The sequence below is a fragment of the Myotis brandtii genome, unplaced genomic scaffold (genome assembly GCF_000412655.1).
Source record: "Myotis brandtii unplaced genomic scaffold, ASM41265v1 scaffold165, whole genome shotgun sequence".
In the NCBI taxonomy this organism is placed as follows: domain Eukaryota; kingdom Metazoa; phylum Chordata; class Mammalia; order Chiroptera; family Vespertilionidae; genus Myotis; species Myotis brandtii.
Genome location: NW_005356042.1, coordinates 1,744,883 through 1,763,546, shown reverse-complemented (window position 1 = coordinate 1,763,546; position 18,664 = coordinate 1,744,883). Strand labels below are relative to the sequence as shown.

General features: G+C 38.4%; 1 protein-coding gene across 1 annotated transcript in view; it reads left to right on the top strand.

The window, feature by feature from the left end:
* Positions 1–18,664, top strand: part of UBA2 (ubiquitin-like modifier activating enzyme 2) — a 51,436-nt gene that overhangs the window by 9,801 nt on the left and 22,971 nt on the right. The window contains exons 6-12 of the mRNA XM_014536612.1: positions 4,309–4,376; positions 4,819–4,940; positions 8,542–8,641; positions 10,009–10,175; positions 13,231–13,324; positions 13,428–13,540; positions 17,725–17,880. Coding sequence (XP_014392098.1) covers positions 4,309–4,376; positions 4,819–4,940; positions 8,542–8,641; positions 10,009–10,175; positions 13,231–13,324; positions 13,428–13,540; positions 17,725–17,880 — 820 coding nt within the window. The remainder of the gene's footprint in view (positions 1–4,308; positions 4,377–4,818; positions 4,941–8,541; positions 8,642–10,008; positions 10,176–13,230; positions 13,325–13,427; positions 13,541–17,724; positions 17,881–18,664) is intronic.

Sequence of the window (18,664 nt, the reverse complement as noted above, 5' to 3'; positions counted from 1 at the left end):
GAGAGGGATAGAGAGTTAGAAACATCGATGAGAGAGATACACATTGATCAGCTGCCTCAGTAGTTGAGCATCAACCTGTGAACCAGGAGGTCTCGGAGCAAACAGCTATGGCTGATCCTCAGCCCTGCCCTAAGAGGCCCCAGGTCAGTGTCCCGTGGTAATCACTGCAAGCACCTCTGAGAGAAAGCTGCCTTTGAGTTCCGACCGATGCCAGACTGTCCAGTTTCTCCCCGTATGAGTCTGGGTCCCTAGAGACTCGCCCGGAACTGGAGTTCAGAGCAGTCGGGAGCTTGAGACTCCCTCCGGATTGAAAAAGACAACCGTGTCCTCAGTTGCCAGCCCTTTCTGCGTGCGTCTCCGGACGCCTCCGTACCTCTGCACTTTACTTCCGCACCTTCTCTGAGTCTCAGTGTGCTTTTCTCTTTCCTTCTAGTTGTAGAATTTCCACTCAGTCAGCCTTCCAGTGGTTCTGGATGATGTCCGTTTTGTCTTTTAGTTGTATTTTTGAAGTGGTTGTGTGAGGCAGCAATTTCCGGTGTTTACCTATGCCGCCATCTTGGTTTCTCCGAAAATATCGAGAATAAATCTTAATGTAAGCCTTAATGTAGAAAGTTATTCACACTCTAACTTGTGGATCAGTTCATTGAAGCGTCATCTCATACATCAAAAGGTTGCTGGTTCAATTCCCGGATTGGAGTAGGAGGTGTGCAGGAAACAGTCTGTTAATGTTGTGCTCTCACATCAATGTTTCTTTCCCTCTCCCTCTCTAAAAAACAATTAAAAAAATAAATAAAAGGTGGTGGGTTCTATTGCGATCAGAGCACATAGTCAGGTTGTGAGTTGGATCCTTAGTTGGGGCACTTTTAGGAGATAACCTATCAATGTTTTTTACATTAATATTTCCTTCTTTCCTCTCTGTAAATTTTAAAAAAAAGTTAGTGGCTCTTAGAACATAAAAAAAAGCACCAAATAAAAGGAGAGAGTGTGTTTGTAGATTGAAAATTCCAATATTGTCAGTATGTCTCCAAGTTACTCTATATATTTAATATAATTCCAGTTAAAATTGTATAAGAGATTTATTGGAACTTGTTCAGCTAATTTTAAAATTTATATATAAGAATAAGGCCTAAGAAACAAAACATTCCTGGAGAAGAATAACTTGAGATGACTTCCTCTAACAGATGTCGAGATTTAATATAAGCTAAAAATAATTTAGGGTGATGCTGGTGCAGGGGTAGAAAAAACAGGCGATTGGGACAAGGCAGAGCTCATAGCTGAGGTTACAGAAAAGGTTTCATCATAGCTGATGAAAGAAGAGATAAATAAAAGATAGGGCAATTCAGTATGAATGTTGGAAAATAATCTCTGCCTCAAGCAATAGAAATTAAGTACAGATTAAATATTTAGTTGTGAAAGGCAAAACTTAAAAATCTTTCTAATATAGGAGGAAATTTTATCCTCAGGATTAGGGAATGATTTCTCAAGACAAAAAATGTTAACCATAAAGGAAAATATTGATACATTCCAATTCATCAAATGTCTTATCAAAAGACATTAAATGATATACAGATGATAAGCCATTAAATGTGAGAAAATATTTGTAACATATAAGCAACTAAAAATTGATCTAGAATATATTCCTGTAATAAAAAGACAACCTAAAAACAAAAAGTAATCTACATAAAAAAACTCCAAAGAATCTACAGGCATATTATAGAAATAATTGACAACCTGACAAAGTAATATGAACAGGCATTTTTTTCACTTCAAAGGAAACCCAAATAGGCAATAAAGAAATGGTATGTTGAACTTACGACTAACTTGCAAAATTAAGAATAAAATCACAGTAAGATATTGTTTTACACTATTAGTTTGGCAAATATTAAGTCTGGAGACGAAGTGAATCAATAAATCTTACATGCCATTGTGGGGATGCAAATTGGTACAGTAAGGTTTGGTAAACAAATGGGTATTGTGAAGTGTATTAGGAGCTTTGAGATGATAGCTTTTTTTTATTATTATTATTGATTTCAGAGAGGAAGGCAGAGGGAGAGAGAGATAGAAACAATAATGAGAGAGAAAATCTTCAATGGACTGCTTCCTGCTGGCCCTCACTGGGGATTAAGCCTGCAACACAGGCATGTGTCCTGACCAAGAATCAAAACTGTCACCTCCTGATGGACGCTCAACCACTGGACCACCCTGGCTGGACTTTCTTTTTAACCACAAAGATTCCTTTAAGATAACTTTGCTATGTCATGTGCTTGAGGAAAACTTGGGGAACTATATATATAAAAAGCCAGTGCCAGTGACAACCAAACGACCGGTCACCATGAGGTGCATTGAGCACCTCTTGGTCCCTCCCCCCACCCTGCTCGTGGGGAGGGACTGGGGACTGGCGAGTGGGCTGAACAGCTGACCTTTTGGTCCCTGCCCCCAGGCTCTGATGGATCAGCGATGGTGAACGGGGCATCAGGGTGGGTGGCGGAAGGACCAGGCTGGCTGTCAGGCCGTTGGTATCACCAGCTCATCCCTGGCTGCTCGGGCTCAGGCCTGCGGGAAAGCAGGCACCGGGGACTTCATCTCCATGGGGACTTCATCTCCATGTGCGTGTGGGAGGGGCTGGCCCCTCACGCCAGGGTGGGTAGATCTCAGGTGCGCCCCACAGCTTCCGTCAGTGTCTCAAACCCCAGCGGCAGCAGTGATGGTGGTGGTGGCGCCTGCGTGAGCGGCAGCGCGTTCCATCAGCGGCTGGTCCGGCACATGGAGGTGAAGTCACCGGCCCTGAGCAGCCGGGGATGAGCTGGGGACTGGCAAACGGGCAGAAGATGGCCCTGATCGCAGGAGGCTAGGCCCTAGGGACCCTACCCACACGATTTCGTGCGTGGGCCTCTAGTATTCCTATAAGTGTTATAAATTAAACAGTTTTTTAAAAAATATATATTGATTTTTTTTTACAGAGAGGGAGAGGGTTAGAGAGTTAGAAACATCGATGGGAGAGAAACATCGATCAGCTGCCTCCTGCACACCTCCCACTGGGGATGTGCCCCCAACCAAGGTTTAATTTGCCCTTGACTGGAATCGAATCCGGGACCTTTCAGTCTGCAGGCTGACGCTCTATCCACTGAGCCAAACCGGTTAGGGCAAATTAAACAGTTTTTAGGATAATTAACAAAAGAGAATTGAAGCTTACTATTTATATAGTTTCTTAAGACTCTTCAGTAGTAATGATGCATAGTACCATTAAAAAAATGTTGTATTCACTGCTGCATTTCCTGTACCTAGAGCAGCACCTGGCACATAGCGGTGTGTGATGTTTGTTGAACACTAGTTGTAGATATACTTCACAAACATTGTGGCCAACTTGGAATGTAAAAGTTCCTCACCTGTCTCTTGATCAAAAATTTTTAATTGATTTTTTTTAGAGAGAGAGATTGATTTGTTGTTTCACTTATTTATGCATTCGTTGGTTGACTCTTGTATGTACCCTGAGATCGAACCTACAACCTCGGCATATCTGGATGACACTCTAACCAACTGAGCTGCCTGGCCTGGGCCTGATAAAAGATTTTTAACATGAATTTGCAGAGCCTAGCTGATAGGAATGAACATAGGTCTATTAACACATTGTATGCGGGAAATGTATGTATACGTTTTACGTTGACTGGTAGTAAGTAGAGCGCAGGACACGTATTAATATGTTTTTTTATAGACTAGTGGTAGAATGTGGGTAACGTATAAATACGTAAACTAAAGTTATCGTAATTTTACTGAACGTTGCCATTTGCGCAAAAAATTAGCAAAAATGGCCCGCGCCATGCGCCACCTGCGCGCGATAAAAACTACCCACATACAATGTGTTAAAATTTGGCTTTGCTTGTGTTGGAGTTGAAATTAGGATGTAAGCTGTCAATAGATTAATATTTTTACTTTACATAGTATTTATCAATTATTCTTCATCCTTACTAAAGATTTGGGTTATTCTAAATTAGCTGTTTGTGCCCTAGCTGGTTTGGTTCAGTGGATAGAGCGTCGGCCTGCGGATTGAAGGGTCCGGATTCAATTCCGGTCAAGGGCACATGCCTGGGTTGTGGGCTCGATCCCCAGTAGGGGATGTGCAGGAGGTAGCCGGTCGATGATTCTCATTACTGTTTCTATCTCTCTCTTTCTTTCCCTTCCTCTGAAAACAATAAAAATATTTTTTAGAGGACAAAAAGTAAATTAGCTGTTTGTGAAGAAAATTGGAAAAGTAAACATTTGTTCAGACTATTTTGTTGCACATAAATATTTACTACTTTCAAATTATAGCCAGCTGTTTGGGGAAGAAGATGCTGATCAAGAAGTATCTCCTGACAGAGCTGACCCTGAAGCTTCCTGTGAGTAAACGCTTGATGATATCTTTTCTTATTAGTGAGCACCTTTATTTTGCTAATTTAATATTGATAGCTTTAGGAGGGAGAATGCAGTTATGTGCTAGATAATATATGTTTAAGATGTATTACTTCATCTTTAAAACACTGGGCAGTCTCTTTACTGGTGAGAACAGGGTGCAGAGAAATTGCACAAACCTAGTAAAAGAGCTGGGAGTTGTTACCAGATCTAATTATAGGTTATACATTGAACTGTTCTACATGTGGCCTTCAGAATCTCAGGTAAAATAAAAATGCCGATGTACATGTTATTTTTCTTTCTCCTTGAACTAAAAATGTGTCATGTGCAGGTAACGGCCAAAAGTGACTTCCCCCCACCCCCAAGGTAGATGGGAGCTTACTTCTATATTTATTACAGTTGAAAATAAAAGTGGTGTTTGTTTTGTAGGGGAACCAATGGAAGCTGAAGCCAGAGTCAGAGCATCAAATGAAGATGGTGACATTAAGCGTATTTCCACAAAGGAATGGGCTAAATCAACTGGATATGATCCAGTTAAACTTTTTACCAAGGTTAGGTTTACTTTATGATTATGGATTCTGTTTGTTTTAAAAATAGTATGTGACGTTGTATTAAGCTTTTTATGCCTAATACTGTCAATAAATTTATTGATATAGTCAAGATAAGAGGTTATGAAATTTTGGCATCACTAAATTAGTGTAGCATCTGTATAGGAGGTAAAATACAGAGGCTTATACACTCTTGGTTGTCTTCCCTTCTCTCACTTTCACTGAAAGTTTGTTTTCCTTGTAATTAGTCTTTGGTTCCTGCTGTTTCTCGTCTTATACACCTTTCCTGCTTAAATTTTCTATTGGCAGTTTGACATGTTCTGAATTGTTTTTGAATCCCAAAGCCTCTTATTCTTGGCTGAATCCCTTTTCATTAGTATATATTATTTGTCTGCTGAATATTTCTAGAAGAATACTCAAGTTTGTTTTAATTGGATCTACTTAATTATAGTTTAGGCCCTCAAATCTGTGTTTTAAAGTCTTTTTATTTCTTCTACTTTGCTCCTTAGTAAGTTTATCTAACAAATACTTGGAACTTTCTCAGCTCTTCTTAAACTGCCTAATATATTCTTCCTTCCCTCACTAAGCAGATGACTTTAAAGATACGTTAACAGGTTTGATGCCATTGCACATAATTTACCTGTTAAGAGAGTATCCCACTTCACTGCAAACTCTTTTTTCTGTTTGAGAAAATTCTCTGAGTTAAGGCTAACTCTTCTACCTTCTATTTTCCCTTCCCCTTGTACCTTATTTTTCAAACAGTATTTTCTCTCTGCCCTGCATCTTAAATCTCTCCTGGCTCCTGCTGTCTGGTTTCTAACATGTACAGGTCTTACTGTCCTAAAAGCAAATGGCCTACTGCTTCATCCAGCTTGCATTTTCATCTCTTTGCTTACTGTCCACAGATGTCACAGGTTGACTTTCTTAAACCTATTGCATTTATTTCCTCACTATTGCTTTTTCCTTGGTGGGGGTGGGGGGAGGTTTTTATTTTGATTATAATTAAAATGCACTTAACTGTGATATGGATAGTGACAGTATTTTCCAAACTGGTGTCTATATACCTATTTCCATTCCAGTCTGAGCAACAGTTGAATGCCAGAATAATCTGACATACATTTCCATTCTTTTATTCAACAGGTAACTTTAAGCATCTGCTGTGTGTCAGACACCACTTTAAAAGTACAGGAGATTTAGTGTGGAACAAAACAGAAAATAGGGTCCCTGCTCTTTATAGGGAACTCAAAGTCTAGAGGGGAAGTCAAACATTGAACAAGTAATTTCAGTCCAATGTTAAGACATTAAGTTAATTTGCATTGGAATCCTTTAATAATTAGACTTAACCTACTTATTATTAGACATTATTATTTCCTAGTATAAGGGTTTAAAAGAAGCTTTCCAGAGGAAGTGACATTTCTTAGGGTGAACTAAGATTTTAAAGAGTAAGGGTGGAGATGAGTGCAACAAATATAAAGAAAGTCTCAGGTTACAGTACTGAAATCATTTCCACTAAAGGGGAGAGTGGAAAGAGGATTGGAAAGGTAAGCTGAGGCTGGATCAGGCAGGGCTTTCTAGGTTATATGAAGACAGTGGGAATCTATTAGAAGATAGTCTATAGTGTCACTATAAGGATATATAGGGTACGCAGTGCACCACTATAGCCCTGATGTTCCTGTTGTGAGCAATATGGGACAGTACTTCTGGAATTGTGCAGCACCAAATTAGTCTGAAGGGCAACCTCTTCTACTCTCTATTCTTAGTGGAGAGTGGAGGAAAAATAGACCTGGAGTATTTAGGACATATGAGGTGAAGAATCAATAAGAATCAATACCTGGTTTCCTGCTGGGCAGCAGGATGAACAGAGGTACCATTCTCTGAGGTAGGTGTGGTAGAAAGCAGGTGTGTAGGGGTTGGAGCATAGAGAAGGAGATAGGAACCCTATGAAATATTGGAGAAATGATAAGAGATTTTGTAGGTGAGTAGAGAGGTTTGGACTAGACATGTATAGGGATTCATAGGTTTATAGAAAAAGAAGAGTATGAAGATACCTCTGTACAGGGACTCTTGGCATTTAATAATTGGATAAAAAAGGACATGGAGCTTGTGCTTGGGAAACAATGCTAATTTCCCATTGCCTGGAAGACTTTTCAGTCAAGTGCTGAAGGTCCTCTACATAATGTCTCCAGCCACATTTGCGACCCATACCATATCGGACTTCACATTCCTTTCCTGTGTCCCCATTTCAGATGTTACCTTCTCCTTGAATTCTTGCCTCATTTCTCAGATTGATACAACAAAATTCCTGCTAATACTCCAAGCTATTTGATTTTCACACTATATTCTAATTATATGTATATATGGCTGGTTTTCCAAAGATTAAAGATGCTTAATAAATACTGATTGAATTGAGTAGATTTGATAGAATATAGTATAGTTCTAACTTTAACTTTTTTTTGTTAAGCCAAATCTAAATTCCTAGAGATAAATATAATAAATACATTCAGTAAATCAATTAGGAATAGAAAATGCAACTAAGGATAAGATAAAATCATTTGAAATTCTACCACATAGAATAGTGTGATTTATGTGATAGTCTTTCAGTCTACATGTAGTAATGTTTATGTTTTTGAAATAGTAATTTTTGTTTGTTTATTTGGGGGGGGGGACACATTTCAGAGATGTTACAGATGGTTAAGAAATTCTGTTCTTAATAACTTTAGAATATGTATGCTTTATTGGTATGTACCCACAGATTTGGAGATACTGCTAACTGGTATCTCTAGGCTCAATGATTGTGTTCAATTCTTAGGGAGTTGGTATATATTTATTTAATCCCTTGATTGGTATTGTGCTTTGGACGATCTTTGAAGCCTTAGGGGAGCTTTTAGGGAGGTGATTGGGAGGGCAGGGTCAGTCTTCATAACTAGGAATTCCCTTACTCTGCTTTCCTCAGAGCATCTCTGCTTCTTTAAAACATATATATAAATAAATGTATGTATGTTTTTATAGAAGAGAGAGAGAAACGTTGATGAGAGAGAGTCATTGATTGGTGTCCTACTGCACACCACACTGGGGATTGAGCCTGAAACCCAGGCATGTGCCCTGACCAGGAATTAGCTGGTGACCTTTTGGTGCACGGGATGACGCCCAACCAACTGAGCCACACTACACTGGCTGGGCAGAGCACCTCTCCTTTTAACTGTCTCAGATGTAGGAGCTCTGTGTCAAATTTCCTTTTACAAAAGACTTGAGCTTCTTTTTTGTAAAAATTGTTAGCCTAGGCCCTGGTCAGGTTGCTTAATTGGTTAGAGTGTCGTCCCTATATGCCACAGTGTTGTGGGTTCGATCCCGGTCAGGGCATATACAAGAATCAACCAGTGAATACATGAAGAAGTGGAACAACAACTCTATGTTTCTCTCTCTCTCTCAAGTCAATAAATAAAAATTTAAAAAACATTGCCATTTTACTGGTATACAGCATGTCTTTAAATCAGAAGATATTACAGTATAATATTGATAATAAATCACCAGTGAAGTTTTGCTGACTTTTATTAGCAAAGGGACTGTAGGGTTCATGGAGTTTGTCTGTTTGTTTATTTTAAAGCTTTTTAAAGATGATATCAGGTATCTGTTGACAATGGACAAACTATGGCGGAAAAGGAAACCTCCGGTTCCATTGGACTGGGCTGAAGTACAAAGTCAAGGTAAAGGATACATTTTAGTCTTTGGAATATCTAAATTGGAAATTCCCTCAGTCTTTAGCCCTGTTGTTTCTTGAAAATGGTTCATGATAAGAAGTTCAAACAATTCAGAAAAGTATGAAAAAGGGAAAATCACTGGAAATCTTATCACCTAGAGAAATAGTCGCTATGTTTTAGGGAATGTCTGGGAATCAGATCTATGCATTTAGGCACAAGCAGTTATGTGTGCACTTTACATAATAGAGGCATATAAATTCATATGTTCTGACTTACTCTTTTTAAAAATATATATATTTTATTGATTTTTTACAGAGAGAAAGGGAGAGGGAAAGAGTTAGAAACATTGATCAGCTGCCTCCTGCACCCCTCCCACTGGGGATGTGCCTGCAGCTCTGAAAGGCACTGCATATTGTTTTAATAAGCAGGCAGGGATCCTTTATAAGAATTTATACCAGGGGTCCTCAAACTACGGCCCGCAGGCCACATGCAAATACAAATATTGTATTTGTTCCCGTTTTGTTTTTTTACTTCAAAATAAGATATGTGCAGTGTGCATAGGAATTTGTTCATAGTTTTTTTTTAAACTACAGTCCAGCCCTCCAACGGTCTGAGGGACAGTGAACTGGCCCCCTGTTTAAAAAGTTTGAGGACCCCTGCTCTATCCACTGAGCCAAACCAGTTAGGGCATGACTTACTCTTATTAGTAAATAATATTTAACTAGTCCTTTATCAGTTAACATTTAATTGCTTCATTTTCCCTGAAACAATGTTGTGATGAGTATATATGTACATACATCTTTGTACCTTTGTGTGATTATTTCTTTAAGATTTTAAGTTAGAAACATTTATAATTCTAAATGTGAGTAAAGCTATTCCAGTAGTGACAACTTCCTTATCCCATTCCCCTTCAACACACAGTCTCTCTGCTTTATCTGAATTGTATTGCAATTGATGTATGCACAGCAGTGGTCAGCACATTGGATCTTAAACGGTCCCAGGAGATTAGGGATGTCAGTTTGGAGCAGTTTTCTATAGTAATGGATACTTGAATTTACAGGCCAATTTAAGTATGGCTCTAAGAGTTTGCATTTATTGAGTGCTTACTATGTGCTGGGCATAATGCTCATCACCTTTATCTATATTATATCCTTAAATCCCCCAGTAACCCTTTGAGGTTCTGAAACAGTCTTGCACCTTTCCCATCTCAATATTAGCAATTTTCTTGTATACATATTTGTATCATAGTGATAATTACTTCAGTAGGATTTGTTTCATATTACTTATTTTCTTATTGGTCAAGCATTGAATTGTTAAACAGTAGAGGAATGATGTTTAATAGTGAAATTTCTAATATTTTTTTTTCCCCTTAGGAGAGGAAATCAATGCAGCAGATCAACAAAATGAACCCCAGTTAGGTCTTAAAGACCAGCAAGTTCTAGATGTAAAGAGCTATGCACGTCTTTTTTCAAAGAGCATTGAGACTTTGAGAGTTCATTTAGCAGAAAAGGGGGATGGAGCTGAGCTCATTTGGGACAAGGTTCGTTTTGAAATATCAGGTGTATATTTTAGTTCTTGAACTATAGTCAGAAGCTAGTCATTTTTGAATATCGTTTATTCTGCCACATAGGGCATAGTGTTGATTTTTTTGCATGTTTTTATCTTTAATTTTTACATTAAACTATGAATTTTCTATACATGAATTCAGGCAATATCATAAAACCTCATTTAGATTCTAATGTGTTCATGTTTTATATTATGTTGATAAGAGAAATATTGTGAATGTGTTGGAGTAAAATGTCTTACAGACTTAAGAAAGCTTCCTGTGTGGTATAGATTTAATAGAAGTCAAAATCCTTTTGGAGACAACAGCTTTGGGCCAGTTTGACTGTGAAAGAAAATAAAATTGCCTTTCTGTTGCAATAGTAATAACTGTTTTAGAAGTCTAAGACCCCTCAATACAAAAATGACATGTAATTATCCTTACAAATTAATATATAATAGTATTTTGCAATTAGATGTCATATTTCTTTTATATATAGAAGTATGTTTTTAAAAGATTTTTATTTTTTAATATATTTTATTGATTTTTTACAGAGAGGAAGGGAGAGGGATAGAGAGCTAGAAACATCAATGAGAGGGAAATATCCATCAGCTGCCTCCTGCACACCCCCTCCTGGGGATGTGCCCGCAACCAAGGTACATGCCCCCGACCAGAATCGAACCTGGGACCCCTCAGTCCGCAGGCCAACACTCTATCCACTGAGCCTAACTGGTCAGGGCTTTATTGATTTTTAGAGAGGAAGGAAGAGAGAGGGGAAATGTGAGAGCGTAATATCGATTGGCTGCCTCCTGCATACCCCCTACTGGGGATCAAGCCCCCCAACCCGGGCATGTGCCTTGACCAGAATTGAACCAGCAACTTTTCAGTGTGCTGGACGATGCCCAACCAACTGAGCCACACCAGCCAGAGCTAGATGTCGTATTTTGAGGTTTAATGAGTTTTACTTATTTCTAATTGCAGTCAATATTTTCCAAGGCTATAAGTGATATATCTGATACAAAGTTTATATGTTCCTGTGATGGCAAACAATATGATAACTCTGCAAATTCTGGAATTGTGGTTGAATCCGGCATCTAAAGTGAAGATGGTGAATTTAGATTTTTTGGGATTCAGTCTTTTAGGTACATGTGATGTTAGGAGTAACTATGTTTTAAAAATATTTTCATTGTTATTGTTACAACAGGGATTTGGGAGGTTTTCATCTGTACACAGGGGCTAGTTAACGAAACCTTGGAAGTGGGAATTGTTACCCTCTGAGTAAAATCAATACCTAAGGGGTGTGATAAGCTAATTGCCTAGGGAAGTAATTGATAGACACTGTGTTGGATACTGTTGAATATTTCAATGTAATTCTCAGGATTAGGAACAACCTAATTTCAACTACAACGTTCCGAAGTATTTATCTAATTTTTCTATTTAACAAATTAAGGAATTTTGATTCAGGGAAGTTTATTTGCTTTGAAGTTACACAGCCAGCCAATCCTATATAATAAAAGCCTAGGTGGCATCATGTGCGATGTCATCACAAGATGGCTGGCAGGGGAGGGCAGTTAGGGGTGACCAGGCCAGTGGGGGAGGGCAGTTGGGGGCAACCAGGCCAGCAGGGGAGCAGTTAGGCATCAATCAGGCTGGCAGGCAGAAGTGGTTAGGGGCAATCAGGCCGGCAAGTGGTTAGGAGCCAGCAGTCCCAGATTGGAGAGGGTGCAGGCTGGGCTGAGGGACACTCCCCCCAACCCCCACATGAATTTTGTGCACCGGGCCTCTAGTAAATATATAAAGGACTGACATCCTGTCAATACTTTTCCTTTCTTTGGTGCTTCTGAATTACAGGGTAGAATAGAATCTTCTCAGGAATGCAGGAAACCTTACTGAAATCTAATTCTAGAGACTAGGATATAGTTTCAGGAAGAATATAAATTGTCAGGGAAAAACTTTATTGTTTTGCCATTTCTGAAAAGAAATAGCAAATGTAGGAGAGTGGTGTATACATGAAGGAGAAGGAAAGCCAAAAGGAGTTGTCCAGGTGTTTCTGAGACTTTATCTGAACAGGTTTTTGTTTTGTTTTGTTTTTTAAAGCCTCCATTTCTTTGCCTGAAATCTTTTTTTTAAAATATATTTTATTGATTTTTTACAGAGAGGAAGGGAGAGAGATAGAGAGTTAGAAACATCGATGAGAGAGAAACATCAATCAGCCGCCTCCTGCACATCTCCTACTGGGGATGTGCCCGCAACCCAGGTACATGCCCTTGACCGGAATCGAACCCGGGACCCTTCAGTCCGCAGGCCGACGCTCTATCCACTGAGCCAAACCGGTTTCGGCTGCCTGAAATCTTTTGTCAAACAACCTTCTTATTACAGGCATACCTCATGTTATTGTACTTTGCTTTGTTGCGTTTCACGGATGCTGTGTTCTCTTTTTTTTTTTTTAAGTTGATTTTGGAGAGGGAAGAAAGGAGAGAGGAACATTGATTTTAGAGATATGCATCAATAGGTTGCCTCCCGTATGTGCCCTGACTGGGAATTGAACCAATGACCTCCTGGGGCACAGAATGATGCTCCATCAACTGAGCCGCACCAGCCAGGGCGGATGTTGTGTTTTTAACAAATTGAAGGCAAGAACCTACCTCCACCAGCAAAAAGTTTATGACTCGCTTTATTATGATACTCACTTTATTGCTGTGGTCTGGAATGGAACCTGTAATATCCGAGGTATGCCTGTACTGACTGATGGACCCAGGAAAAGATTGCCATTGTCATTAATGGAATTGGTTTCCAAGTTCCTAGGAGCCTGGTGGCTCATGACATTCTTGTCAGATTACATTCCTGGGTCAGAAGAGCTGATGATGAGACCCTGCCCCGTACTCATCTAATCTCCACGCTACCGTAAGGCTTTATTTCCCGCAAGGCCATCTCATGTTCTAGTTGACTGACTGCAGTGTTAGAAACATGTGAAAGTACTGTTCTGAAAGTAATACTAATCAAATTAGTAAAATTGTGGGGAGACTTGTTAAATTATTTAAATTATTGGCAGGATGATCCATCTGCAATGGATTTTGTCACCTCTGCTGCAAATCTCAGGATGCATATTTTCAGTATGAATATGAAGAGCAGATTTGATATAAAATGTAAGTTGTACTTCAGTTGTAACATCTAAAATACTAAGTTATTCTTTTCTTTTTTAATAGTTAAGCATGTTCATCTTTCTTTTTAATTTTTAATGCCTTTTAGCAATGGCAGGGAACATTATTCCTGCTATCGCGACTACTAATGCGGTGATTGCTGGGTTAATAGTATTGGAAGGATTGAAGATTTTATCAGGAAAAATAGACCAGTGTAGAACAGTGAGTATTTCTATTTGTTTTTTATTCACTCTCTTTGTAAAGTAATATATATTTGCAGGGAAAAAACAATTTATAAAAAAACACATTAAACTGACATTTTTTAAAAAAATCAATAAAACTGGTTTAAAGCAGTGGAAAAATAATTGTTCCAGATACCTTGTGAGTGCTGAGTTCTTTATGGGTTTTTAATTTTGTTTGGTTGTTTTATAGTCCCGTTTTGTTTTTTTTCAAATTATGGTTTACATTTTATATTATATTGGTTTCATGTGTTCAGCGTAGTGGTTCCAGCCGTGGGCAAACTACGGCCCGTGGGCCGGGAGCGGGCCCTTTTAGATAAATAAAAAATAAAAAAAAAAAAAAAAAAAAAAAGACCATACCCTTTTATGTAATGATGTTTACTTTGAATTTATATTAGTTAACACAAACACTCCATCCATGCTTTTGTTCCGGCCCTCCGGTCCAGTTTAAGAACCCATTGTGGCCCTCGAGTCAAAAAGTTTGCCCACCCCTGGGTTAGACAATCATAGTGTTTTTACATAGTGTTCCGTCTGCCAGATATCTCTTATAGTACAGGAATATTGTTTGGTGTATAATTTGTTTTTTTAACTGACTTAGTATTTGTTAAAACTCTCTTTGATAATTCTTTAAGGACCCCTTAAAGATACATTTCTTCAGAGGATTTGTGTTTACTTATTTCTGGGTGCCTAGTGTCTGACCAATCCAGGGCCATTTTAAAACTTTTTAGTTTTTCAATTCACATACATATTCAGACAGCAAATCTGCATGAGCCCTATATTATTGTAATTTTATAAAGGAAGTTTCCTCCCTCTTTGACACACCAAGATCAAAATAATTTTTCTTGTAATTTTTGTGGGGAAGCTATCCTTCTCTTCTTTACTCTTCTCCCCTTGCATGTCCTTCTTTTATGTGTCTTCTTAGCTGTATCTCAAGAGTAAGACGCTTGGATATCCCCTGTGGATTCTTGTTTTCATTCTGTATTGAGTTTGTGTGTCTGAGGTGCTTTGATTTCCTACCAGCTGGGCAATTAAACATCTCCTTAAACATATTGTGGCTAATATTTCTTGCAATGTAGTTTCTCCTTTTATAGAAGGGCCAATTTACTTTTAGGAATTTCTATTTAAAAAAACAAACCCTAGTCTGTGATGGTATTTCAGTGCCATTAGCCCTTGTTTGTTGTTGTAAAAATATCCTCACCTGAGCATATTTTTTCCATTGCTTTTCAGAGAGAGTAGAAGGTGGCGGCCGGTTGGGAGTAGGAGAGTGGAGAGAAACATCCACTGGTTACCTCCTGCTTGAGTCCTAAGGAGCTCAAACCCGTGACCCTTCCGTGTTTGGGCCGATGTTCTAACCACTGAGACATGCCAGGCAGAGCTTTAGTGCCATTATTGATGTAGTATTTAAATATCTTATTGTTTTCATGAAATTTCAGGGTGAAGGAATGTAGAACAAGCATGTCAAACTCAAAGGCTACGGGCCAAATAAACAAGGTTTAAGTTTATGTGGGCCGCAAAAAAAACAAAAGCTTCAATTTTAATAGAAATGTAGGTTTATTTCGATGGAGACATGCTGAATACGAAGGGCTGACATAAATGAGTAATCGTTAAAATAATAGGACATTTTAATAAAAGTTAATATTTTTTCTTGAACATTAGCTTACCAGACACTGAATAACTACACAAATTAATAAGCGTTACACAAATAAATCTATTTTTCTTGTTCTCCAAAAGCGAAATATTTCCTGTTGTGCACACCAAACAAGTACGTCCAAGACTAATGATGTGGTAATTGGCTGCTAAAATATTCACTGCTACTATTAGTGGAGAGAAAAGGTGCATCTGCGTGTAAGGGAAATGAATGCAACACGATTATAGTAATCAGTCATTAGTGAACATTGTAGTTTGTTATTAATAATTATGTATAACAGGATATTGTAAAAATTAAGTCATGAAATTTTTATTAAAACGTTGCTTACATATCGTTATATTGGCTGGGCCACAAAAATACTCATTATGGGCCGCATGCGGCCCGTGGGCTGTGAGTTTGACATGCTTGATGTAGAATCATGTTGCCAGTGTGCCATCTTTTATTAAAATTTTTTAGCTAAGGGGGATAAGAACACATATGTAATACCTTAATACTGAAAATAAAAAGACAAGGAAAAAAATAAAAATAATTTTTTTAAGCTAACTTATTTTTAATTTCTAAGAACTTCATTTTTTTAGTTCTACCTTTTTATAGAAGCCTTAATTTATCCTGTGGCTATAGTATCCCTTTGAGCTCACAAACATTGCTAATTGTTGAATTTATTAAAATATCTACTGTTCCTGTAACATCCTTATTGGTTCTTTGCTGTCTCAGCTCTATTCTCTCTTGAGCTAATGATACTTATTTCTGAGTTTTATTTGTCCATAATGAATTTCAGGATGGGTTAGTAGTATTAGTCTGGGTATTAGTAGTATTAGTGCTTACTTTCATTACTGTCAGTTTGCTAAAGCACAGTTACCATTCCAGTGAAGCTCAAGATCAAACAAATCTGTTCCCCCCTTTCTACCCTGCTCCCAGACCCACTAGTACAATGACTAGTACCAGTAATACTGTTACTATGGGAGGTTGTTTCCTACCACTTACTGCCTCTTGAGGAATTTACTGTGGGAATCTATGGGGTTTTTCCCTTTAGAATTAATTAATCTTAGCAAATACCACAGAACCTAGTAGTCACAAGATGATAAATTGTATATTAGCTTTCATTGTTGTCCTAACATTTCTTTGTATTGAATCTGGCTAGTGTTCTCCAAGCTTCGTAGTAGCATGAGGTTAAGGCTTTTAAATTAATTTTCTAATATGTCTTTATTGATTTTTAGAGAGTGAAGAAGGAGGGATAGAGAGATAAAAAGTGATGAGTGAGCCGAAACCGGTTTGGCTCAGTGGATAGAGCGTCGGCCTGCGGACTGAAGGGTCCCAGGTTCGATTCCGGTCAATGGCATGCACCTGGGTTGTGGGCACATCCCCTGTGGGAGATGTGCAGGAGGCAGCTGATCGATGTTTCTCTCTCATCGATGTTTCTAACTCTCTCTCTCCCTTCCTCTCTGTAGAAAATCAATAAAATATATTTAAAAAAAAAAAAAAGTGATGAGTGAGAAACACCAATCACCTGCCTCCTGCATGCCCCATACTGGGGATCGAACCCACAATGTGGGCATGTGCCCTGATAGGGAATACAACATGTAAACTCTCGGTTCATGGGTTAACATTCAACCACCAAGCCACACTGGCCAGGCGCCTTTTTAAATTTCAGTGTAGTTTTTTTTTAATTTGCCTTAGTTCTTACTGTTTTTTTGTTTGGATAATAGAGAAATGGTAACTAGGTGCTTATAGTGCCAGAAATACATTATTTTTTCTCTTAATTATTTAAGTGTTAATATTATAGTCATAGAAAATTTGAAAAGGAAGCTAAGCACATTGGTTCCATACATCTGTCAAAGCATTCTCATTAGCTGAGAAGTTGGCTTAAAATTGATAAGAATAACTACTAGCAAGGCACCCAAAAACTGATTTAATGAAACCAGAAATGAATATGACTCAGCCCTTAGTCTTGCTAAATTAATTTGCAGCATAGTCTACAGTCTTTTTTTTTTAAAATATATTTATTTATTTTTTACAGAGAGGAAGGGAGAGGGATAGAGAGTTAGAAACATCGATGAGAGAGAAACATCGATCAGCTGCCTCCTGCACACCCCCTACTAGGGATATGCCCACAACCAAGGTACATGCCCTTGACTGGAATCGAACCTGAGACCCTTAAGTCTGCAGGCTGACGCTCTATCCACTGAGCCAAACCAGTTAGGGCTACAGTCTTAAATATAAGTAAATTTCTTGGTAGCTAATTTTTTTCCAATTTATTTTATTTCTTCTATCACTATTTATTCCCTCTATGCTCTCTTCCACCTCCACCTATACTTCTCCCTACATGGTAGCTAATTTGAAAAGAAGTTTGGGAAATCAGGCTCTTAAGGTCATGCTTTTCCTTATCCTTTTTGCCATCCAGAAGGGAATATTTGTTATTGTTAAGTGACATAAATAAAAGACAGTAAGCTTCATATGTATGGTGTATAAAACTGTGGCTTGAATTTCTGATTTATGCTTGTGTTTTTTCTCCTCCAAAGATCTTTTTGAATAAACAACCAAACCCAAGGAAGAAGCTCCTTGTGCCTTGTGCACTGGATCCTCCCAACCCTAATTGTTACGTATGTGCCAGCAAGCCAGAGGTGACTGTGCGCCTGAATGTCCATAAAGTGACAGTTCTCACATTACAAGATAAGGTAAGTGCAGAAGCTAATTCTCTTTCACAACTTTGTTCCTTTTCCTAAAAAACAAAACAAAACAAAAAACTTCTCAAGTTTCCTTTTGCAAACTAAAAGCCTCATAATTACTCTGGAAGACTCTGGCTACTGAAGTGTGTTGCTCTGATATCCTTGATCACTTTACCATTTGGGATCCTGCTGGCTTTTTCTCTGTTGTTCCAGAATACGTGCCTCACATCCCAGAAAGGAATTAACTGCATTTGACTACAAAATGCACCGTGCGTATTGCAGAGGTGGTGCTTTGTCTTGGCAAACTAGAGACGCTTTGCTCGCTATTTCCCAGATAGTGTATAAATTCTGTATTTTTGGCAGACAGGAAGTATCCTAAAAGAGTCTGGTGATGTTGTGTTGTAGAGATGCAGCATTTATTTTATTTATTCATGTAGTGTGTGTGTGTGTGTGTTTATGTTTATTCATTTTAATCCTCACCTGAGGGTATATTTTTCATAAATGTTAGAGGAAGGGGGAGGGAGAGAAAGAAATAGAAACATCGATGGGTTGCTTCCCAAACACACCCCGACTGGTCATTGAACTCACAACCTAGATATCTGCCCTTACTGGGAATCAAACCTACCACCTTTCGATGAATGAGTAGAAATGGGGTTTAAAATGTGGTTTGGTTCTATTGCCTGGATTTTAGGTTCCTCCTAAACTGGCTAATTTAGTTTTTATTGTTTTTGTTTATAATTCTTTATTATTGAAAGTATTACATATGCCCCCCTTCCCCCCCCATTGGCCCCCT